This window comes from Lacerta agilis, chromosome 12 (assembly GCF_009819535.1).
Source record: "Lacerta agilis isolate rLacAgi1 chromosome 12, rLacAgi1.pri, whole genome shotgun sequence".
NCBI classification, from domain to species: Eukaryota; Metazoa; Chordata; class Lepidosauria; order Squamata; family Lacertidae; genus Lacerta; species Lacerta agilis.
Window position 1 is genome coordinate 6399567 of NC_046323.1, and position 25525 is coordinate 6425091.

At 43.8% G+C, this 25525-nt stretch overlaps 1 protein-coding gene across 1 annotated transcript in view; it reads right to left on the reverse strand.

The window, feature by feature from the left end:
* The window catches only part of NPSR1 (neuropeptide S receptor 1), a 70488-nt gene that overhangs the window by 43008 nt on the left and 1955 nt on the right, over nt 1–25525 (reverse strand). Inside the window, exon 2 of the mRNA XM_033165532.1 lies at nt 17590–17722. Within this exon, the coding sequence (XP_033021423.1) occupies nt 17590–17722 (133 nt within the window). The remainder of the gene's footprint in view (nt 1–17589; nt 17723–25525) is intronic.

The window sequence follows — 25525 nt, forward strand, 5'->3', positions numbered from 1 at the left end:
GAGTCAGACACGACTGAACAACTGAACAACAACAACAACAACAACAACAACAACAACAGTCTTTTAAGGTGCCGCAAGACACCTGTTGTTTCTGCAACAGACTAACTTGGGTACTCTTCCAGAATCCAATGACAACTGCAGTCATTTTCTCTGCATTCTCTTCTTGTGTGTGTGTGTTTAACCCAAGCAACAAAAGCAGCCCTGAGTGGGAGGAAGGCAGGGAGCAGAGCCGTCTCATTCATAGGGGCAGGTGGCGCGGTGCACCAGGGCGCCAGGCCCCCCAGGGGCGCCCCCGCGAGCCCGCCGGCATACCGGGCGCCCCCTCACCAACCTGCCCCCCACATCCATCATCCCCCGAGGGGCGGCCAGCGCGGGATGATGGACGTGGCGTTGGAGCAGCGCGGGGCTTTGCGCGCCCTTCCCAGCGCTCCAGCTGGGGCTCCGGAGGGTGGCCGGCTTGCAGCGCCACGCCCCTCATCCCCCGCTTGCCCTCCTCACTCCCGCGCTGGCCGCCCCTCGGGGGATGATGGACGTGGCGCTGGAGCAGCGTGGGGCTTTGCGCGCCCTTCCCAGCGCTCCAGCTGGGGCGCCGGAGGGTGGCCGGCTTGCAGCGCCACGCCCCCATCCCCCGCTCGCCCACCCCCCCCTCCCGAGGGGCGGCCAGCGCGGGAGGGAGGTGGGCGGAGAGGCGGCCCACCGGGGGCGCCGAGGGATCGTCGCGCCAGGGCGCATGATCCCTTTGAGACGGCCCTGGCAGGGAGGGACTGCCTGCTTGGGTCTTTTCCCTTTAGACATTTTCCAGCTCAAAAGTGTCCTCCCAAGTTAGTATTTTGTCCATAGAGGGGAAGGTACTACAGGACACCCCCACTGTATCCTACCTGTCCATTTGGGGATGAGGATTTTGAGCTTTAAAAGCAGCTGTATGGGAAAGAGTTAAGTAGATACTCTCTCTTCACATACCCTCCAACATTTATCCGATGAAAATAGGGACATCCTAAGGAAAAGCGGGACATTCCGGTCTCAAATCGGAAACCGGGACAGCTTCTCTACAATCCCTTGAAAATAGGGACACTTGGAGGGTCTGTCTTCACCCTTCTTCCACTCTTAACTGCAGCTTATTCAGAATGTTTTATATTGTTCTTTAACACACAAAACAAAACTACAGATGGACTCTTTGTTAATATGCAGTTTGAGCCACATCAGAATATTTATTAAGCTTATAATTATAGGTTACTGTGATGGGTTTTCTACAATAAATGATTATAACTGAATATTTATTGCCTCACTAAATGATAAGCAGGTTTAAAAAATAATAATTTGCAGGACTTTTTTGACACCATCTGTCCCTTGGTGATATCCAGAAGTTGACACGGGCCACCTTAAAGAAATCCCCCTAATATTAACATGTTAATTTTGAAACCATATCCCAAAGGATTCGGGACTTAAATAGAACTTTACAATTGCCCGACAAAGGCTTTCAATTAATCTCCCTGTGAAGAGGTGCCAATCAAATGACTTTATTAAATTTGCCAAAGGGAAATTCAGGTCAAAAGCATGAATATTAATAAATGTTAACACTAACCTCTAAAGATACAATTGGTTATAAGCACTGTATAAGAGGAAATGATGAGTTTACACAGAGACACATAAAAATATTAGGTGAGGGGGTTGTTTCACACTTTTCTTATTTTTTTCTGTTTACTCATATTGCTCAGATGAGTACCTAAGGCTGCAATCCTACACAGATACACACACACACACACACAACTTTATTTCAGGATTTATAAACTGCTATGCATTCAGATAACACCTGAGCAGTAAGCAGTAAGCAGAGATAAAATGGTTGGGTTTCTTCTTTTTATTGCTTGAATTCCCTGTTTGTAACAAGATGTTATCACATTTAGAATAAACGATTTGATTATTCCATATCTCTCATAAATACATTGTGATTCATACTTTTCAAGAGCTGGAGTCCATTGCAGTGTGACTCAGAGGTACAGTATTGTTAAAACAATCCATTGCAAAACAACATTGCTATTTGTATTTCCATTGCCCCAAACTTTTAAAGACAACAAAAACTTTTTTATATAGGATTTCCGTATTCAACATTACAGAACAAAAATCATAAGCCATCCACTCAAACAACTCACCATGGTGCACATCAATCACGTATAAGAAGTAAACACACAACAACAACAACAACAACAACAACAACAATAATAATTTATTATTTGTACCCCGCCCATCTGGCTGGGTTTCCTCAGCCACTCTGGGCAGCTTCCAACAAAGATTAAAAATACATTAAAATGTCACACATTGAAAACTTCCCTAAACAGGGCTGCTTTCAGATGTCTTCTAAATGTCTGGTAGTTGTCTATCTCTTTGACCTGTGATGGGAGGGCGTTCCACAGGGCGGGTGCCTCCACCGAGAAGGCCCTCTGCCTGTTTCCATGTAGCTTTTGCTTCTGGCAGTGAGGGAACTGCCAGAAGGCCCTCGGCGCTGGATCTCAGTGTCCGGGCTGAATGATGGGGGTGGAGACGCTCCTTCAGGGATACAGGACCGAGGCCGTTTAGGGCTTTAAAGGTCAGCACCAACACTTTGAATTGTGCTCGGAAATGTACTGGGAGCCAATGTAGGTCTATCGCTGAAAGAAATGTCTTTTGGTTAAGGACTCTAAGACCACATATGCCCAGGCAATAAACTGTTCTGAAAATTTTATGTATTGAAGTTCTCACCCTAGGCCACTAGGGGTGTTGCGTATATAGTTTCACTCTGCCCACCGTGACTGCAGTTCTCACTCAGGTCCACATGCAAATGAAGGATTGAGAGTGCCGTTCACGGATTGGGTAGCTAGAGAGAGTTGTTACTGTTGCATGTTACCGAGTACTATATAAGCAGGCTGGCTCAGCCCTTCTGTTCAGTTCTGTTCCAGCCTGAGAATAAAGAGAGCTGCTTGGAGAATCACTGTGTCGTCTGCTATGTCCACCCACTACTTAATAGAAAAGAACTCTGGGAACTCGGTCTCATATTGGGACATATCTGGAAGACCTTTGTACCACAAGGTTCTAGCGCTGATGCTTTGCAAACACCCCTTTTGATGTCTCCAAAGGTGCCTAGAGTTCTGTAAGAGTTCTATAAGAGCACTTATAGAAAGGGCATTTGATGGATGGAGTGGGAGACATTGGGCCATGTGTACTTTGACGTTGGGCCCGCATGAGTCACAAGGTACTGACTCAAAACTTAAAGTGCTGTGTAGAGTAGCATGGGGACATCTTGACCATCACATCTGTTGTGCCCACTCCACTGACCTTGCCAGACTTGAAAATTAACTGTGTCATGTGTCATCCCAAACACAGGTAACACCTGTTGATGTGGTCCTCTCAGTGTCTCATTTTTCTCATCTTAAAATTCAGTTTTCAACATTTCTGCAGAAGTTTGCTCTCAGTGTGAATTTTTCCTTATAAAAACATTTTTGCTAGTGATCTTATCCTAATATAATGCATTTTGAATGTTATTTCCTTGAATATGTTCATTTTTATGCACCCTTTTCTTTAATGTGTCCATTTTTTAAAAGATTGATTGGAAAACGGCATTGAAAATTTTAGGTAAGTGTACTTTTACAGGTGCACAATCTATGTGTTAACTCTGATGGCTGCAACCTGGGATTCTGTTTCTGACAATTTTTCTACTACAGAGAACAGGAAATCGAGATGCAGTCCCAGAAGTACTTGCTGTGATGATGGTGGAGCATTCTGGAATATGCTATTCTCTTCGTAGTGGAAGGCAGCCATTGAGATTAGAGTCTTCATAAAGAATTTCATTAAACAATTTCATTTCTTGCTGGCCACTGGTGTAACTAAATTGCATGGGTGCCACTGAACAGTAATTGAGTATCATTATTTCCTTTATTTGGTGCCAAAAGAAATGGACTGCTTGGGTTTAGAGAGTGTTCACATGACCACTCTGAGAAGCAAATAATATAAGCCACCTCCTCTGTATGCAACTGTGTGTCTGATCTATAGCACAAAACTTAAGGCAGCCGTAGACCGCTTGGGTTATCTGAGTTGTCTCATCCATTTGGCATAACCAGTGGAAAATCACTCAATCTACCTAGAGATTAGTCCTTGTCTTGTACAAAGAAAGTGTTTCTCTTCCAAATCCTGGTGCAAGGGCAAACAAGATACGCAGCTGGCAAGTGCTATCACTAGGGGTATGTTGGACTTTGGGTTTTAACTGGAAAAGTCTCAAAACCAGTTTAGCACTTGGAGTGGTGTCCAGCTACGCTTCCTTCTGCATTCTCCTGCTTCTCCAGTGCTTTAGCAGAGTTTCTTCAAACTTCTGACTTCTTCTTCTTCCTGCGCAACGGCATGTGTGCCTTTCATGCCAGCAATTAAACTCCCACAAAGTCTGGCTTGATTAAAGCAAGTAAGCTTTATTTACAAGCATATAAATCATGGAGCTCCTCTCCGGGGCTCACGCTCAAAAGTGAAAGCAGGACTGAACAAGAAATAAACGGTGCGTCACATAAATCACAAAGACATCGCATACAGCAGATAACCCGGATGTTGTGACACATCCTCATCCCTGTGGGAGGAGCGAACTGTTGAGCTTCTTTAACCCTGAAAGCTCCAAACATCACAGGGTGAAATAAGTACATTAAAGAAATACGAATCCCAATTTCAGTCAGTTGGTGGCCAAGAAGTAAGTGCCATTGTGCTTGAATGGACCTGCTTCTGGATTTCAGCCAGCCTAGATGTCTTGGATAACTTTAAATTATGGTAGAATTTAAGGTCTGTGCTGGGAATGAGGATTTTGCCGAATAGTTCCCTTGAGGGTCATTTCCAGTTCCCTTTGAACCCCCCTGATTAATCAAGAGGTGTCCCATCAGAAGGGTCTAATGCAGGCATGGGTAAACTTGGCCTGCCAGATGTTTTGGGACTACAACTCCCATCATCCATGACCACTGGTCCTGTTTGCTAGGGATGGTGGGAGTTGTAGTCCCAAAACATCTGGAGGGCCGAGTTTGCCTATGCCTGGTCTAATACATAGGAGGCAACTCCTAGGGGCCGTGGGGGCTTTGGCCCCCACAATAAAGTATTTTATTGGCCCCCACAAAGTTGATGGGCATTCCCGTTCAAATGGTGTGTGCGTGCACTGCATCATGTGCTCAATTATGTGGGGCGGGGCTTACCTGGCCCCCCACAATATTTTATTCAAGTTGGCAGCCCTGGTCTTAGCGGTGTAGCTAGCCACGTGGGTGCCCGGGGCTGCGCACATGCCCTGCACCTGGGGGCGGGGCGAGCCAGGGCAGGGCGCACTGCACACCACCTCCCCCTCAACTGTAGGGGGGCTGAGGGAGAGGCGGAGGGCAGGCACAAGTCCCACGCTGCTGTTTCAGGCAGCGCTGAGCCTGCAGGCGCCCAAGACACCAAGTCACTCCCAGGAGAGACGCGTGGCTCGGGCACACTGCAGGCCCCGCGGGAAGTGCCGGCCCCCGCAGTGTGGCGCCCAGTGCCAGCCACGTTTAGTTGTGTTTGTTGATTGAACTAAAAAGTTTCATGAGCCCAAACAATTTGTTTTATTTTAAAAACTCATATTTTTGCCATTTTGTCACACCCACCTCTCAGTGATGACACCTGGGGTAATCCACACCCACCGCAACTCCCTTCCTACGCCACTGCCTGGTCTAATGTGCAGCCTTCAGTTCCATAAAATCCATCAGCTTCATCTGCCATTCTTCCACTGTCGGGAGCTCTTCACCTTTCCAGTTTCTTGCAAGTAAGATTCTAGCAGCTGTTGTGGCATGCATAAAAAACACTCTATCCTGACTGGGTATCTCATGATTGGTCATGCTCAAAAGGCAGGCCTCTGGTTTCTTACTAAAAGTAATTTTCATTACCTTCTTCAGTTCATTATAAATCTTCTCCCAGAAAGCCTTAACCTTTGGGCATGTCCACCACATATGATAAAAGGTACCTTCCACTTTTTTACATTTCCAGCACATATTACTTGTAGCATGATAAATCTTAGCTAACTTCACTGGTGTCAAATACCATCTATATATCATTTTCATAATATTTTCTCTCAATGCCAAAGTATATTAGTATATTAGTACTGAACGCAGTCGAGAGAATGGGGGAAGTCCCCCCAAAGAAGATTTGAAATTAGAATTAAACAATGATTTAGTCAATGTTCCTGTTTAGGTATGTATAAGTTTTCTTTTGTTATTTCTTATGTTATTTTAACGTGTTTGATGTGTTTTTGTTTTTTGTTAATTGTTTTTGGTTATGTGTTTGATGTATTTGTTGTTTATTGTAGAAAATAATAAAATCTTTATAAAAATAATAATAATAATGTACAGACTTCAGAATGAAGTGAATGACCCAGTTAAGAAGGAAATTAGGAGTGTTGCTCTGCCATCGAGCCATTCTGGTGAAATTTAGCAAGCACTTGGCAAAAGGAAGCAGGATTCATGTGCCCGGGTTGTGAGATGATGCAGGAGGCCTGTCCCTGTGTATTCAAAAAAAGGTTAGAGTGTAGGAGTTTCTTCTTCTCTGGCTCTTTCTATTGTCTATTGGCCTCAAACTCAGTCTAGCGTCCCTTTATCTGCCTCTCACTCGAAGATGAAACTGGCATTGAGAAGGCACTTCAGAGCCGTCTCTGTGGAGACGGATGTTTCTCAGGCTGCAACCCTTTTACTCACTTATTTCAGCCACATTAGAAGAGTTTTTTGGATTTGACATCCCGCTTTATCACTACCCGAAGGAGTCTCAAAGCGCCTAACATTCTCCTTTCCCTTCCTCCCCCACAACAAACACTCTGTGAGGTGAGTGGGGCTGAGAGACTTCAAAGCTGGAACGTGTCCAGAAGAGGGCAACCAAAATGGTCAAAGGCCTGGAAACGATGCCTTATGAGGAACGGCTTAGAGAGCTGGGTATGTTTAGCCTGGAGAAGAGAAGGTTAAGGGGTGATATGATAGCCATGTTCAAATATATAAAAGGATGTCATATAGAGGAGGGAGAAAGGTTGTTTTCTGCTGCTCCAGAGAAGCGGACACGGAGCAGTGGATTCAAGCTACAAGAAAGAAGATTCCACCTAAACATTAGGAAGAACTTCCTGACAGTGAGAGCTGTTCAACAGTGGAATTTGCTGCCAAGGTGTGTGGTGGAGTCTCCTTCTTTGGAGGTCTTGAAGCGGAGGCTTGACAGCCATCTGTCAGGAATGCTTTGATGGTGTTTCCTGCTTGGCAGGGGGTTGGACTGGATGGCCCTTGTGGTCTCTTCCCACTCTATGATTCTATGATTCTAAGTGTGACTAGCCCAAGGTCACCCAGCAGCTGCATGTGGAGGAGCAGAGACACGAACCCGGTTCACCAGATTACGCGTCTACTGCTCTTAACCACTACACCACACATTAAACTCAAGGGGACTTACATTTGAGTAGACATGTACAAGATTGTGCTGCCAGAGTCTTAAAGACTCCATGCTTACACATCGTATAGAAAATTCAATTCCCTCCTTCCTTGACTATCCCCCCCCCCCGGTCAAACAGGTTACACAGGCTTCAAGGCCCTGCAAAACTTGTTTCTCTAGAGATTGCTATAACCGGGGGGGGGGGGGATAAAGACCCAGCCCCACAAAAAACCCTGAGCTTCTGTCATCCTCCTCCCATGGAACCCATGTGTGGAATTAAGCCACAGAAAAGCAGGTGGTAATTTATAAATTTCCTCCTTGTGGAACCAGAAGGAGCTTCCTGGCTGAGTGTTGTTATTCCTGTTGCATATCCAGCGAGCAGAATTATGTGGATAAAGCCTGCTTCTGCACTTGAATATATTTCACTAGAGTGTGGCTCGATTGTCTGATCCGTGGAAAGAGTTCATTTGATTTATTTTTACCCGATAGGGGAAAAAAATCACCCTTCTCTCCCAAAATGCAAATGCACACAGCACTATCCTTAGTCTCGCTCCTCTTTGCTTGCCTGAATAATTTCAGAATTCAGAGGTTCATTCAAAAATAACATTGACCTTAAAAACCAAAAGTCTGACAACCTTTGTTTCCTCACGCCTTGTCATTCAGATTCCAACTTGTTGGGTTTAAGACATCCTTTGTGGGGCTCTGGCATGTTGCAAAGTGGTGATACATCCCATAATCTCCAAATCAATAACCAGAACCAAAGTACTATTAAAGGGGGTAATTTAACTATGACAAGGGATAATTTAAACTGTTCTCTTGTTTTGATGCCTTTTCTAAACAACTTTGCTAAACAAACTGCCTTGATTAAGAGAGTTTTTTAGAACCCCGTTCTATTATATTTCATTGAACGATATATGTATTTTGTTTCATTGTATTGTGATATTGACCAGTCCTCCACACTGTTGTTCTTTTGTTATATTCCTGCATTGCTCTGCTTTGATTGAAGGTTTGTTTTTGAAAACCAATAAATATATCCCCTCCATTACATTCTCTTTGCTTTTGTGAGAGTTGGAGGGTTTTAGCAAGTCATTGTGAAATCTGGCTTTGTGTGCTATAGAATGAACTTCAGCTTTATTCTCTTTGGTAAATATTTGCTAATTATAAAGGTGCGTTATGAGAATTATACGGTCTAAGATAAAAAAATAAATGTTCATAAATGTACCAGGCAAACACATACATAAATATATAAACCACATGTCTGAAACAGTACAGAGGTACCCCGGGTTACGTACTTAATCCGTTCTGGGTTACAGTACGTAGCCCAAAAAGGACGTAACCGAACAATTCATTCTGCGCATGTGCAGACAGGAAAAACTAGAAAAACCTGCGAAAAACGCTCTGCGCATGCACAAATTGCGCACGCGTCGGGTTGCGCTTCCGGGTTAGCGGAGTTCGTAACGCAAAAAGTACGCAACCCGGAGTGTATGTAACCCGAGGTACGACTGTACAGGAAAACTGTCCTAAAGCCATTTTGACTCTTTCAGTGACCTCAAATATTCCTCTACAGTATGGATGGAAATGAGAAAAGCCTCCCCATTGTCTCTGTGCTCACAAATCCTGCCTTAAGGGCACATTTGTGTATGAATAGGGTGAGCCTGTGACCTGGACTCAGGAATTAAGTATTTATCATCACAAAAGAAGGACCAGGCTCTCCAGGTAAACCCATTAGAGTCCTACCTCGGGTTACAGACGCTTCAGGTTACAGGTGCTTCAGGTTACAGACTCCGCTAACCCAGAAATAGTACCTCGGGTTAAGAACTTTGCTTCAGGATGAGAACAGAAATTGCGTGGTGGTGGCGCGGTGGCAGCGGGAGGCCACATTAGCTAAAGTGGTACCTCAGGTTAAGAACAGTTTCAGGTTAAGAACAGACCTCCAGAACGAATTAAGTTCTTAACCCAAGGTACAGGTTTCCTGCCAGACAGGATTTCTGCTGTAGACCGCCCCTTCTGTGATGTAAGTATGATGTATTGGGGGGTGGGCAATTTCAAAAGTCTATATAAGGCCTTGCGCGCCATTGTTCGAGAGGCTCCTCCTCTCTCCTGCGTGGGGGGGGGGTCCTGTTGCAACAGTTTAATAAAGACCAAAAAAAAAATCCTTCCAGTACCACCTTAGAGACCAACTAAGTTTGTTCTTGGTATGAACTTTCGTGTGCATGCACACTTCTTCAGATACTTCTGCCAGATGCATTCTTCAGATGCATGCACACGAAAGCTCATACCAAGAACAAACTTAGTTGGTCTCTAAGGTGCTACTGGAAGGAATTTTTTTATTTTATTTGGTTTTGACTATGGCAGACCAACACGGCTACCTACCTGTAACTAGTTTAATAAAGATCAGGCTTACTAGCTGCTTTGCTTCTCAATATTCTCTGGTTGGCCTCTGTTATTTTCTCCTACCTATAGAGAACCTACATAAGGACGCTATACGGCTCTTGGGTACCCCATAAGGGAAAAGGAGCAGTTGTTTTTTCTTATAACAGGTGAATGACTGAGTTATTATTAAAAACAAAATAAAAAATAAATAAAAATCCTTCCAGTAGCACCATAGAGACCAACTAAGTTTGTGCTTGGTATGAGCTTTCGTGTGCATGCACACTTCTTCAGATACCTCATACCAAGAACAAACTTTGTTGGTCTCTAAGGTGCTACTGGAAGGAATTTATTTATTTATTTATTCATTCATTCATTCATTCATTCATTCTTTTGACTATGGCAGGCCAACACGGCTACCTATCTGTAACTGAGTTATTATTAATTTTTTAAAATAAATTTTATTAAAGTTTTTTTTTAAAAAAATACAAATATCAAATATCTTTTTATCAAAGATAAAAGATAATCTAAATAAAAACACAAACCAAAAGGAAGAAAATAAAAGAAAGGAGGAAGGAAGGAAGGAAGGAAGAAAAAAAGGGGGGGGGGAGAGAACTTCTGGTTCTTTGTCTGCCAGATATATTTTATATATATATATATATATATATATATATATATATATATATATATATATATATATATATATATATATATATATATATATATATATATATATATATATATATATATATATACATACATACATATACATACAGAAAATCATTCAAAATATCCACTCCAAGATAACACCCAACAATTTCACTCTCTATAAACCAATATATTCTTCAGTCCTCAAACCCAGATAGCATAAGTTCATTTTCTTTTTCACACAAAAATCGCTGAGTTATTCTGAAGACTGTTCTGGTGAAGTAATGAAAGACACTTTAATTTAAGCACTGGAGCATTACACCCCAGTATTTGTTTAAATTACTAAGTCTAAAGTCCAACAAAATGTATTTGGACTGGAACACCAGGTTATTAAAAGTACCAAAAAAATTCTTCTTAATATTAGGAATAAGGGAAGTCTAAATAGGTCAGAGAGAAAGGAATCTGCAAACTGAATACATTAAAACAATTTGCATTATTTTGGATTTTATCCAAAATCCTGCCTTACAGTACAATCCTATCCATATCTATTTAAAAGTGAGTCCGATTGAATTCAATGGGGTTTACTGTCAGATAAGTTGGGCTAGGATCTCCACAAACCTCAGAGCAATGAATTATCCCATGTTATAATCACAACAACCCTGCAAGGTAGGCCCACCAAAGGGCCAATTGGCCTTGTGGACTCAAGCTCAAAGGGGTCTCAGATTTAGACACTTGATCATTTTGGGAGTATATGATACATTTTGCGACTTGCTTGATGTACATCATAACAAAATGTGACATACACTTTCTGCTAGAAAATGCTTTTTATTATATATGTAAAAAATCAAATTATATCTCACTCTATTTTTAGTACCTTAATTTTTGTTTCCAGGTGTTGCCATTTTAATTTTTATTATGGCTAGAGGCCTCTGCCAAGGACTGGACTGAGGAGGAATGGTGGAGACCAACCCTAACCTCCTGCTGCACTTCCCAGAAAAGAGGGAGACAGTATAGATTTAGAACGGTGGTTTGCAGAAGGTCACAATTCAGAGGCTGCAGAGGGGAGAAGCTGAGGAATATTGGGAGAGGAGCAGGAAGAAGAAGAAGCACCAGGGTAGAGACAGCTGACAGTGTCTTTAGAAAGCATCCCAGACCACCCCCTCCAGCGGCAGAGCATATGTCCGCACTGCCCAGGGCGGGCACACTCCCAGTGGGGGCGGAGGTGGAGGGTGCCCTCCCAGGTGCAGGATAGCTGCTCGGGTGCGCGGAGCTGCGCGCGTGTGCTCTGCAGCTGGGGGCGGAGTGAGGCACCCATGGGGGTGGAACGAGCTACCAATGGTGGACATTCAGTGTGCCACCCGCCCTCAACCCCCAAGCCTTCCCCAGCTGTCAAAACGAAGGGGGAAGGGGAAAATGCCGCTGGCAAAGTGGCGCAGCTCCCCCCTTCCCCCGATGGCTCGGGGTAGGCTTGGGAGTTGCGGGCAGGTGGTGCGCCAAATTTCACCTCCCTCAGCGAAGACACCTGGGGTGGTCTGCCCCCAATGCACCCCCTTCCTCCACCCCTGCCCCCCTCTCCCAGGACCCGGCGGGCATTGAGAGTAGGAGAACAGAAAGCTCAGAGGCAGAAAGCACAGATCAGCCAACAAAGGGATGACGTATAATAGGAGAGACGGAGGGGGTGGGACATTACTCGGAGCAACGCCATTATCTAAGAGACGGCATTTCTACGTCACTCTCTGTGAATATTGAATAAAAGACCTTGGTAAGAGCATCACCTTGCCGACAAAGGTCCATACAGTTAAAGCGATGGTTTTCCCAGTAGTGATGTATGGAAGTGAGAGCTGGACCATAAAGAAGGCTGATCGCCAAAGAATTTATGCTTTTGAATTATGGTGCTGGAGGAGACTCTTGAGAGTCCCATGGACTGCAAGAAGATCAAACCTATGCATTCTGAAGGAAATCAGGCCTGAGTGGTCATTGGAAGGACAGATCCTGAAGCTGAGGCTCCAATACTTTGGCCACCTCATGAGAAGAGAAGACTCCCTAGAAAAGACCCTGATGCTGGGAAAGATGGAGGGCACAAGGAGAAGGGGACGACAGAGGACGAGATGGTTGGACAGTGTTCTCAAAGCTACCAACATGAGTCTGACCAAACTGCGGGAGGCAGTGGAAGACAGGAGTGCCTGGGGTGCTCTGGTCCATGGGGTGACGAATAGTTGGACACGACTAAACGACTAAACAACAATAACAACAAAAAGAGCTTCTTGCCTTTCCATTACTGGCAGACTGCTGCGTGATCAGATCCCCTGAAGACTGACATCCTTATACCCTGGAAGTAGCCCAGACCTGCTTAGACCTCTGAAAGGTCCTGGGTTAGCCAGATAGTGACTTGTTCAAGGCCACCCAGAGAGCTTTGTGGCTTAGTGGGAATTTGAACCCAGAGTCCCCTTAGGTGTGAAATGGGGGGGGGGAGTAAGGGGGTGTTTGCATTTGGGCAGATGCGACGAATTAGCAGAAGCATTTTTTTATTTCTTATTTACTGGCTGCTTCACTTCCAGCCTTTACTTGGTAAGAATTCACTTCTGTACCACTTTGTACATCACCTTGTACACTCCGGGGGGGGGGGGGTTACAAATAAATAAATAATTCAGCTTGTAAACTTCTCGAATTCGTTTTCCTTTAACAAACTGCACTTCTGGAGCTTTTAGATACATGAGCGTAGCCAGGATTTATGTTGGGGGGGGGGGGAGACAGAGCAGGACACACACACACCCGTCAACATCCTACCCCCCCCCCCCGTCAACATCCTCTGCCTGGCTCTGTCTAGCAGATTCGGAATGAAATGTCTCAGCCACAGTTGTTTTAAATTACTTTCTTTTGACCCCAAGTTCTCAGGAAAATCCGTCAAAATATTTCTAATATTTCTATTTTTACTTAAGTATTTTTATTTATTTATTTGATGGGGGGGTCAGTTTTCCCCTGGCTTACGCCAGATATGATGAGAGGACAATAAAATCCTTATGTATAACTTCCTGGGTTGTTGTTTTTTTTTTTTTTTAGTTTTCCCTTCACCTTCTTACTTTGTTCTGCTTTTTGCATCTTAATAGGAGGCGATGAAGTTTCTGGAGAGAATGTCTTTAATTTATCCCCCCCCCCCCTTTGATTCTCCCAAGGGCAATCACATGCTCTAAGAAATGAAGAATAATGATAACAGTTTGCTTTTATCTGCCTGCAGGCATAAGGTTTGCAATGGGAGTTCTGCTCGTACAGCGAAATGTTATGGTGCTAGGATAATGTCTTAAAACTGTATGATATTAATAATGACTCATCATTAGTACCAGTGAGGAAGCTGCCGGTATTAAAAATAGCTTTTTGCAAACAATGCCTTCCTTCCATAGCCGGGAGTCATCAAACTCTCCATTGCGCAGCTGAATTATCTTTCAAATAATGTAGAAGTTAAGAAATCTACTGTGAATTGCTTGCACTTCCCCTGAAGGCTGTATATAAGGGTCTATGTTGAGAACTTAGACGAGGTTACAAAAAATAATTGCAGCCAAGAAAACCTGGCTGTTTTTTAAAGGCTGGATTTTGGGCTGACATTGATTTTGCCTGCAAATGGGCCAAACTCAGCTTATTTCTGCCGTACATCCTGGTTTCCCTGAACACGTCCGGGAATCAGGCAGGCGGATTTTCTCTGAATCGGCAAAATGTTTGGGAAAATCCGGACGTATGGCAAGCTGGGCAAGCAAAATAAAATTACCTTGAGATATATCTGTCGTTGCTTCAATGTGGGGGCATTTTTAATCAGACATGTTTAAAGAAGAAATTGCAATAGGAAGGATATCCTGTGGAACGTTTCCTGTATTAGATATTAATTCTATCTCTTTATGGCCTCCTGCATCCTCCCAAGAGGTAAAATCTTATATGTAGCCATTGAAGAATAATAAGTCTCCGGGAAAGGACTTCCTGGCAAACTGAAATTTTCAAGAGCCGTGAGGATTGCCTCGATATCAGCAGGTTGTACCGCAAAGGTTGGAAATGTAACATTATAGTCCCAGTACTTTAAAAAGGGAATCAGGAGGGTCCCATGATTTATACATCAATCACCCTGATTGATAGATGAGCCTAAATTTATACAGCACATCTCCTTCAAATATTAGAGCAGGCAGGCTTTGGGAAAAGAACCCCTGATAATTACTCCATTTGATAATTTAATACACAGCAAAGGGGGGGGGGGTTAGGTTTATACTGCTTTATTGACTTCATTGCTGCTTCTGATTCTGGGGATAAATTGTTTAAAAACAAATATTGATTTGAAGCTATTATTTTCAACCAGGCTGCTTTACGCAGAAACACATTCAAAGTTTTGAAAAGACTGAAATTCTGTTCCTACATGTGAGATTCCTATATACAAAGGAGTCTGACCAGACCTTATGTTTGTTCAATTTATTGAACTAAGTTTGCATAGCCAAAATTTTGATATGCTTAAAATTATGGATAGACCCATGGGCGTACCCGGGGGGGGGCAGGGGGCCCCGCTGCCCCCCCAGAAGAAAAACATATTAAATGGTTATCGGCAGCCTAAAAGGAAAAAAAGCTCTCCTCCTAAAAAAGCTCAACAACTGGTCTTTCTCCCCCTCCCAAAATCTCAATAACAATTAAGCTCTTGCTTCACACACAGCTGGCCACTGTGTGTGTGTGTGTGTGTTGCGCCGGCTGATCGTTGCAAGGGAGCTTGGGAAACTGAGTTCCCTTGCATGATGAGTAGTTCCTTTGCGAGAGCTGAGGATCCTGGGAAACTGAGTTTTTCAGCCATTTGGGGCTTTCTGTTGGGGGGGGGAGTTTTTGTGTTTTTTGAAGCTGTTTTTGTTTGCTGTTTACATAACATGGTCAGTAATCAAATAATTCAGGATTTAGTGTTCTCTTGCTAAAGTTTCCAGTGCTATCGCTTAGAAAATTAATTAAAAGGAATAAATAATTTTTAAAAAAATAATCATCGTGCATTTTAAGTTATCAAAGACGGTAATTGAGTTTGTGTGCAGCTTTGGTTGTGCAGTTGCAGTTCTGAGGTTTGCTACTGCATTTGCTTTTAGATTTTTGGTTTACTTTGGAGGTAGTGTGGTGTGGGTACAGTTGTTTGGGCGCCATATGTGAAATCGAAGGCCTAGCACGCATCAACTGGCTCCTCAGATCTGTGTAAACTAGTTAGCTGAGTTGGTTTTCCTTGTCTGGGTGTTTTGTACCTCAAAGGTTGTCACACTTTACAAAGCAGGCAGTCTTCTGTCTTGCTGAGTTAGTTTTTAAATCAATTATTTCGGAAGGTCTAGTCTAATAATTGTAATAACTACTGTAATAAAGCACTGCTGTAATTATATATAATTTTCCTAAAATTTTGGTTTCATTCGCCTTTCCGTGCTGAAATGTCACAACCTGAACGACCATGGCTTGGCCCCCGCCCCCCAGTTTTGATCCTGGGTACGCCCCTGGATAGACCTATGAAGATATCACTTTGTGCTAATGATGTGATTTTATTTTCAACATCACAAGCTGCTATGAGACTGCTGAGACACTTTGTACAGAAAATCATCTGGTCCTTAACAGTGCTAAATCCAAAGTAGGAGTCTTAGGTAAGTGAAAAATGTTGCATAACTACTACATAGACTCTAAAGAAATAGAGCAAGTAAAATCATATTATCTTGGAATATGAATGAATGAATTTATTTTTACGGTCACAGACCAACTTACTAAATCAACAATACATTCAAATTTGCACAACAAAAACCATACATGTATATATACGTATACAGCAGCATTTAAAATATATAGATTAGAATTGGGGCATTAAAATATGGCCTAAAAACTGCCATTTAAGGTCCTATTCATAGCGAAAACACTGCTTGTTCTCTGACCTTTATGGCTGCTACACAGTAAGGTAAAGGTAAAGGGACCCCTGACCATCAGGTCCAGTCATGTCCGACTCTGGGGTTGCGACGCTCATCTCGCTCTATAGGCCGAGGGAGCCGGCGTTTGTCCGCAGACAGCTTCCGAGTCATGTGGCCAGCATGACTAAGCCGCTTCTGGCAAACCAGAGCAGTGCACGGAAACGCCGTTTACCTTCCCGCCTGAGCGGTACCTATTTATCTACTTGCACTTTGGCATGCTTCCGAACTGCTAGGTGGGCAGGAGCTGGGACCGAGCAACGGGAGCTCACCCTGTGGCAGGGATTTGAACCGCCGACCTTCTGATCAGCAAGCCCTAGACTCTGTGGTTTAACCCACAGTGCCACCTGCTACACAGTATTTAGCTACTTTCAGGGGAATCTCAGGGTCCATATCTTCTACAAGGCATTTAAGGCATAGGGATTCATTTAAAGGATTTTGTATGACCGGGGAAATAAAAACCCGGCGTATGTCGTTGTAAAAGCGGCAGTTATCTTGGAATAGTCTTTCCCTCTTCAAGATACTGGGCTCTACAAATAAAGAAATATGTGACAGAAAAATTAGCCTTTCTGTTACAAGGAACTAATGAGAAGTCCATATGCCAAAAGGCTGCCCATAGATGCGAATGCTGGATTTTGAACCTAGATTATATTTTCAGAACAACCTCTAGTTGTTTTAGCAGAAACAAGCACAACATCTTGTTGCGTTTATATTTTTATGTGAAGTTTTACATGTTTTTTAATTTGGATTTTTCTACCTGATCTATGGACTCAACCAATAAGAAATTATATTTTTCTCATTCATTATTCCCCCCCCCCAAAAAAACCCCCCAACATTTCTGGAAAAGCTGTGGCTTCATCTCTGTTAGTTCCTTCCAGTGTATGAGGACACTCCATTACCTAAGCCACTTTTTTGCTGCCAAGTGAAAATAAATGAGCAAGAAGAAGAGTTTGGACTTGATATCCCGCTTTATCACTGCCCGAAGGAGTCTCAAAGCGGCTAACATTCTCCTTTCCCTTCCTCCCCCCCCCAAAAAACATTCTGCGAGGTGAGTGGGGCTGAGAGACTTCAAAGAAGTGTGACTAGCCCAAGGTCACCCAGCAGCTGCATGTGGAAGAGTGGGGGAGTGAACCCGGTTCACCAGATTATGAGTCTACCGCTCTTAACCACTAAACCACATTGGCTCTCAAGTTCACACCCCCTTTTTACACAGCTTTACCTGTTATGGCTAGCTGGGTCACAAAGAAAGTCATTCTGGATTTCCTCTTCCTCCTCCAGGTGGAGAGCAAAACAATGGAGTTCCCAACAACCGTTATGACGAAAAGAATCCAAAGGGTAACCAGCTGTTCTGTCTGTGGGGAAAGAAAATACTATGGTAAATGGATGGATCCAGTTGTTGCAGATGCTGAGCTGCAGTTAAGCACATTACCCAAGTGGCAGAAAGATGCGGTAGTATAACTCGTGCTTGCTTAATTCTGAATTTAAAAGCCTTAGTCATTTAAAGCCAAAATTAACCTTCTTTTTTCTGTGCAATTTTTTTTATTAAATTTTTTATTTTACATTTTTGAATATTCACTTAAACAACCTTAAAATATCAATTACTTCCCTTCTTCTCTTTCCATGGTTCATTTTGAATAACATAAATCCCTGCATATTTTATATAAACTAAACCATTCAGTATTCCATTATTACATCCATCAAAACTTATTTACACCACTGGGGGGGGGTGTGACAAAATGCCGGGCGGCACTCACCGCCGGGCCTGCAGTGCAACTGAGCCACGCGTCTCTCTTGGGAGTGATGTGGTGGTTGGGTGCCCGCAACCTCTACACTGCCCCAAACAGTCCTCCCGCCGCCTCTGCCTCAGCTGTAGGGCGGCTGAGTGGGAGGAGGCAGGCAGACTCCTCGGAGGCCCCGCGGAGCGTCCTGCCCCGGCTGGCCGCACCCCATGGGCGATTGGCTCCGTCCCTGGGCACAGGGCACATGCTGCCGCCCCAGGCACCCGATTGGCTTGCTCCGCCACTGCATCCTAGTTCCCACTGCCTTGTGGGACAACTTTGAGAGAGAGAAAAGCTAAGAAGCAAACCGTGAACAAATCCAGAGGGGAGTCCCTAGGTAGCCCTGCAATACTGAGAGGGAGGTCTTGTCGACTGGGCAGCCCAGGACCTCCAAGCACACTGCCCAGACTTGTGCCTTGAAGAATGCCACCAACGCAGCAAAAGTAAGGCAGGAAGCAGCAGTTATGGGTTACCGGTTTCTGCGGCCACAGCAGGCGCTGTGATTACCCAGTGGTTTGACTTCACCCCCAATGGAGGCGCACTCCATTGTCTCATGAGACAGATGGGTGCCATCAAAAAAGTCCACCCAGAAACATGCCGAACACGTTGGTTATCCATATTCCTTTTTTTTTGTATGTAGAAGAGCTCCACGGCTAAAGCACAAACATAAAACCTAGGCGGTCCTAGCTTTAGAACCTGAAGTTCCCTGTTCCAAGTCCCATAAAGGTAAAGGGTAAAGGGACCCCTGACCATTAGGTCCAGTCGTGTCCGACTCTGGGGTTGCGGAGCTCATCTATAGGCCAATGGAGCCGGCGTTTGTCCGCAGACAGCTTCCTGGTCATGTGGCCAGCATGACAAAGCCGCTTCTGGCGAACCAGAGCAGCGCACGGAAACGCCATTTACCTTCCCGCCGGAGCGGTCCCTATTTATCTACTTGCACTTTGACGTGCTTTCGAACTGCTAGGTGGGCTGGAGCTGGGACCGAGCATCCCGTCGCGGGGATTCGAACCGCCAACCTCCTGATCGGCAAGCCCTAGACTCTGTGGTTTAACCCACAGCGCCACCTGGGTCCCTTCCAAGTCCCATATTCTCCCACAAATTCATTCGATGGGAGAAAGCTTCTCTGTCAGCACAGTGCTGCATGCACAGACTTTGGTAAGACTTATCTTTTGGTGCTGACCTTTAAAGCCCTAAATGGCCTTGGTCCAGTATACCTGAAGGAGCGTCTCCATCTCCATTGATCATTGAGGTCCAGCGCTAAGGGCCTTCTGGCAGTTCCCTCACTGTGAGATGTGAGGTTACAGGGAACGAGGCAGAGGGCCTTCTTGGTAGTGGCGCCCTCCCTGTGGAACACCCTCCCTTCAGATGTCAAGGAGATAAACAACTATCTGACTTTTAGAAAACATCTGAAGGCAGCCCTGTTTAGGGAAGTTTTTGATGTATTTATCGTGTTTTTAATATTCTATTGGGAGCTGCCCAGAGTGGCTGGGAAACCCAGGTAGACGGGTGGGGTATAAATAAATTTTTTATTATTATTATTATTATTATTATTATTATTATTATTATTATCTGGGAATAACAGCATGTGTACTCACATGACTGTGCAAATGTATGAAGTCAAGTGAGTTGCATTTTCAGTCTCCATGTGTGGGTTATGGAAATGCAATCACTGTTTGGCCTATTTTCATCTTAAATGGGAATGTGACCATGAAGAATAACATAATCAGCCCCTGGGCACAAATTCCAGCTTCAGGGCTATTGAACACTAAGCACCACAGCATAAATATGCAGGCTGAACTAATCTGTTTTTGTGGTGACAATGAAAAATTTTACACTCGCCTTTCAATCCATGTTTTGCTTTTTGTTTTAAAAAGCAGCCATGTGTGCATGAAATTTCCCCAGTCCTTAAAACATTCCTTGTGTATAATCACTATTCCCATCCATATGGCTGGCTCAACGGTTGACTGTTTATCTTGCATATTATAATGACTGTTTGCTCCTCCATGAGTTGATCTCCTCACTGCCCCGGCAGCACATTAAATCAGCACAACAATAATCCTTCTAACATCAAAAATATCAAGCCCATGTAATTATACTTTTGCAAGAACTTAGGTCTGTTGAGAAAATGAAGGGATACTTTTACTTGACAAAAGAATCAATTTATTTGGTGGCGACAACTGTCTCTTGTGGATAAGATCGCTCTTATTAATGCTACCACTTCCAAAGAAAGACTTTGCTGGTACATCTACAATGCTTCACACTTCATTCATTTTCTTAGGAGGACATGTGCTATTTTATCATGACTGAAACAAAGTGCTTTATCCTGAGATTTGGCCTGGTGCAATCACTGGGGCCAGAATTTTGAATTTTGTGCATCCTCTGGCCATTTTGCAGACTCCCCAATAGTCCTTGGGAATATGTGTATATATTGACAACTTTTTGTACACTACCTGGACAATGCCCACATTCTCCAGGCAGTTTGAAGAGTCTCCAAGAAATATACCCTTTTGTCTTCCTTTCCTCTTTGTACTTTCCTAATGTTACGAGGCCCACAACATAGTTTTCATTGATCAGCCGAGTCACAGGAGCAAGAGGAGTGCCAGATAAATATAATTTATTTACTATTATTTATTAAATTTCTTTACCCTGTGTATCAGAATGCACTTTCATGCTACATGGTTTGATCTGAAGGAACGTCTCCACCCCCATTGTTCTGCCCGGACACTGAGATCCAGCGCCGAGGGCCTTCTGGCGGTTCCCTAACTGTGAGAAGCGAAGTTACAGGGAACCAGGCAGAGGGCCTTCTCGGTGGTGGCGCCCTCCCATCAGATGTCAAGGAGATAAACAACTATCTGACTTTAAGAAGACATCTGAAGGCAGCCCTGTTTAGGGAAGGTTTTTATATTTGATGAATTATTGTATTTTAATATTTTTCTGGAAGCCGCCCAGAGTGGCTTGGGAAACCCAGCCAGAAGGGTGGGGTTTAAATTAATTATCATTGAAGAAGAAGAAGAAGAAGAAGAAGAAGAAGAAGAAGAAGAAGAAGAAGAAGAAGAAGAAGAAGAAGAAGAAGAAGAAATGGGCTGAACTTGCTCAGCAGTGACTGTGGATTTAGCTGGCAATTACACTTTCCCAGGTGAAAAATTCACATACACCTCTTGGAGGGAGTTCTTCTCACTCAGGAGCAAGGAAATAGGGTGGCAGGTGTAATGTGATCTCACAGACCAGCTTCCCCTTCAAGGCAATTGGGCATCTCCCAAGCAAGTAATTACATTAAGTTCCTTGATTAAATAAGTTGGCTGGAGTTTCTATACGTCATTCAGCTATTGTGGGGGGAAATAACAAAGGCGGAATAATTAGTTGTGCATGAGAATTCATAGCGCCCAAAGCAGCAGATAAACAACTCTTCCAATGAAAATCATTTCGATAGAATTAATTTGAGTCTCATTTCAGCACCAACTGTTGGGCCTGAATCATTGAAGTATTACCAATTCCCAGTGACAATCCTAGCTACCCTCTTTTCCAAATTTATTCAATAAATATGCATAATATTCCAAGCATTTTTGTTTAAAATATGTGCGTTTCGTTGTGTCTAAAGAGGAATCTTAATATCCTCAGGGGTGCCTTAGCAAGTCAAAGATAACAACAGAAGCAATATTCAAAGGACAGCTAAAACCAGCAGTTATCAAAATATTTAAAGCACAGCACCATTTAAAGAGCCAATACAAAAGGAACAAAATAATGTCTCAATAAAAACGTCTCCCAAGCCTGTCTAAGATACGGAGGATTGGTCGACATTCTTCCCCTTGTATAATTAAATCGAGCTTTGTATTTTTAAACACAAATCATACGAGATGACTTCAACAGTGCAATCTTATGCACTGAGTGCAATGGAGTTTACGGCAGTGGGGCAGTGGGGGGCAGGATTGCAGCCTGAAAAGAACAATCATGCAATCGTCTTTTCAGCAGAAGTAGAATCAAGGTTCAAATAACATACTGAGCACTCCCTGGGGGATTTTCCAGGGCACTCTCCAAACTAACACAGCTTGCACTGCCCGATGCCAGGGATGGAGACAACAGAGCAGGCAGCGAGTCTTGCTACCTTTGAGGGCAACCTGTAATTGTTCCTTCTCCAGGGTGCGACAAGAGCAGGCTTTCACCCTCTTTTTATGTTTGATCTTGTTTGTTTTTTCTCTGGAAATGAAAAGTTTGGCTTCCTAGAGCATGCTTCCAGCTACCTTCAAGAAGGACTTCTGGCAAGAGATGGATTCTTTCATCCCACGTTTTCTCATAAAGCACCAGCTGTGATAATAATAATAATAATAATAATAATTATTATTATTATTATTATTATTATTATTATTATTATTATTATTTATACCCTGCCCATCTGGCTGGGTCCCCCCAGCCACTCTGGGCAGCCTCCAACAGATATTAAAATACATTAAAATATCACAGGTTAAAAACTTCCCTAAACAGGGCTGCCTTCAGGTATTTTCTGAATGTCAGATAGTTATTTATCTCTTTGACCTCTGCTAGGAGGGCGTTCCACAGGGCGGGCGCCACCACCGAGAAGGCCCTCTGCCTGGTTCCCTGTAGCTTTGCTTCTCGCAGTGAGGGAACCGCCAGAAGGCCCTCGGCGCTGGATCTCAGTGATGTAGAATGGAGATTGTTGCACACCTCTGATATAGTTTCCCCTCTTTTCCCCTCCTCTCTCTTCTCCATGGTCCATGTGTGTATATGGCCTTTATGCATATACGATGCTTTTTTGCCCATAAAGCTCCAGTTCTTGTGATAAGTCAGAAAATTCCATCCTAAGGACCCAGAAGACATCAATATTGGATGACTCAGTGTGGATGACTCAGTAGAAGAGCTTGGATTTGATATCCTGCTTTATCACTACCTGAAGGAGTCTCAAAGTGGCTAACAATCTCCTTTCCCTTCTTCCCCCACAACAAACACTCTGTGAGGTGAGTGAGGCTGAGAGACTTCAGAGAAGTGTGACTAGCCCAAGGTCACCCAGCAGCTGCATGTGGAGGAGTGGAGACGCGAACCCGGTTCCCCAGATTACGAGTCTACCGCTCTTAACCACTACACCACACTGGCTCGGTGTGTACTTTTCACCAGTTTTCCAGTGACAAACATTAAACTAACCAGCCTATAATTTCCAAGACCCCCTTTTTAAAAATTGGGATTAGATTGGGTACTTTCTGCATGGTTCCCATGTTATTCCACATCTCCATGAAACTGCTAGTAGATGTTGGCAGGGGGGTTGGAGATGGGGGCCACCATCATGTGGATGACCCCCCCCCTCTCTAAAAATAAAAATAAAAAATGGAAGAATTTGCAAAGCCACTAAAGTCAATGACAGTGTACTGCCTTAAGTCAAAGTTATAAATTTGTAAATGGTGTTTCCTGCTTACAATCATCGGCTCAAAAAGCAGGAAGTCCAGAAATCAATATTTTACACAGGTCCCTGTAATGAATACTTGTCCCTACAAAACACATGCCCCAGGATGAAACAACACCCCAGCTTCATGCTCTGCATGATGCAATCAAGAGGCATTTGTTACATTAGGAATTAATATTTGCTTCTCTTTATGTCATGTCCTATTTCTTTTTGATTGGTCCTAGATGCTCTGTTGTATCTAGCAGCAGCAGCTGCTTGTATACATGAAGGAGCATCTCCACCCCCATTGTTCTGCCCGGACACTGAGGTTCAGCGCCAAGGGCCTTCTGGCAGTTTCCTCGCTGCAAGAAGTGAGGTTACAGGGAACCAGGCCCAGGGCCTTCTCTGTGGTGGCGCCTGCCCTGTGGAACGCCCTCCCAGCAGATGTCAAGGCAATAAGCAACTATTTTTCTTTTAAAAGACAACTGAAGGCAGCCCTGTTTAGGGAAGTTTTTAATGTTTGATGCTGTATTGTTTTTAATAATCGGTTGAAAGCTGTCCAGAGTAGCTGGGGAAACCCAGCCAGATGGGTGGGGTATAAATAAATTATAATTATTATTATAATTATTGTTGTTGTTGTTGTTGTTGTTATCATCATCATCATCTTCAAATTGGAAAGGTTAACTAGCTTTCACTCTCTTTATTACAAATCACTACCACTAATATTAATTATTATTATTATTATTATTATTATTATTATTATTATTATTATTCTGCTGCTGCTGCTGCTGCTGCTGCTGCTGCTGCTGTTTAGGCTGGCAGCTTCTTGACTTTATTTTTCCATTTCAAGCAGAATCCAGACGAAATTCATAACAAAGCAACACACACACACACGTGTCCTTCTTGGAAACCTGCTGGAAGAAGAGAAAGCAATAACGCTTCAGGTGCAACCAATTGCAAAAAAAAAGTCTTTGCACTGGAAAATTCACTTGTGCTCTTTTCTACAAAGGTGCTTCATACGGAATCGGAGCCCAGTCCCATTTTTAAAGTGTTTTGCATCTGCCGCATAACAAACGATGGCTGATCTGCTGCCAGTTGGCTGATCTGCTGGCTCTGAATGCCAGTTGCTGGAAACTGCAGGTAGGCAGAGTGTCATTGCGCTCATGTTCAGCTTGCAAGGTTCCCACGGGCATCTGGCCGGCCACTATGAGAACAGGATACAGGGCTAAATGGGCCATTGGTTTGATCCAACAGGCTTGCCTTACATTCTTAACATTTGCCCAGAAGAGGGAGGCATGCCCAACTGGGTGGTTGAGTTGCTCCTGCCCACACTGTTAGGATCCATACCATTCTCCTCTTGCAGTTGGGGACGGGGAAAAGAAGTGAATGCACCCCCCTCCTCTCCACCCACTGAGAATCTGTTCTGTAGAGACAGGGGTGGTAGGTTATCCAGTCTCTGCATTATGCCTATTTGCTCCTATCCTGTGCGCAATTACTCGCGCTTCAATCCCACTGATATAAATGGAGCATGCATCCATTCCACAACACATATCGGGGTTGTGCCCATTGTGTGGAAGGAAAGGGCTTCCCAGGCAAAATTAAATAATGTTTCGGCCCCATCTATTTCAATGGGAGAGCACAGCCCTTGGTTACCTCTGTCCCCGCTGAAATCAATGGGATTTGAGAATGCTCACCATTAAATAGATTGCTCTCAGTATGCTTGTGCCTATGCTCACTTCGCTCCTCTCTGCATTGTCCGGAAGCACATCTATGTATGCTTATTTAGGAAATTAGATACTCTCTTGCAGTGCATCCTATACCTGTAATCTTCATATGCCAGGGATTCAACCCAGGCAGAGGGCAGAACTGCATATTCATGCACACATGCGTAACAAAATCCCAGTGAGCACATCTATGAGGTGAAAGCAGCTTTAGAAGGTGGTATTTGCATTGGGAATCTGTGGTGGGAGGGAGAGCCTAACCCTTCC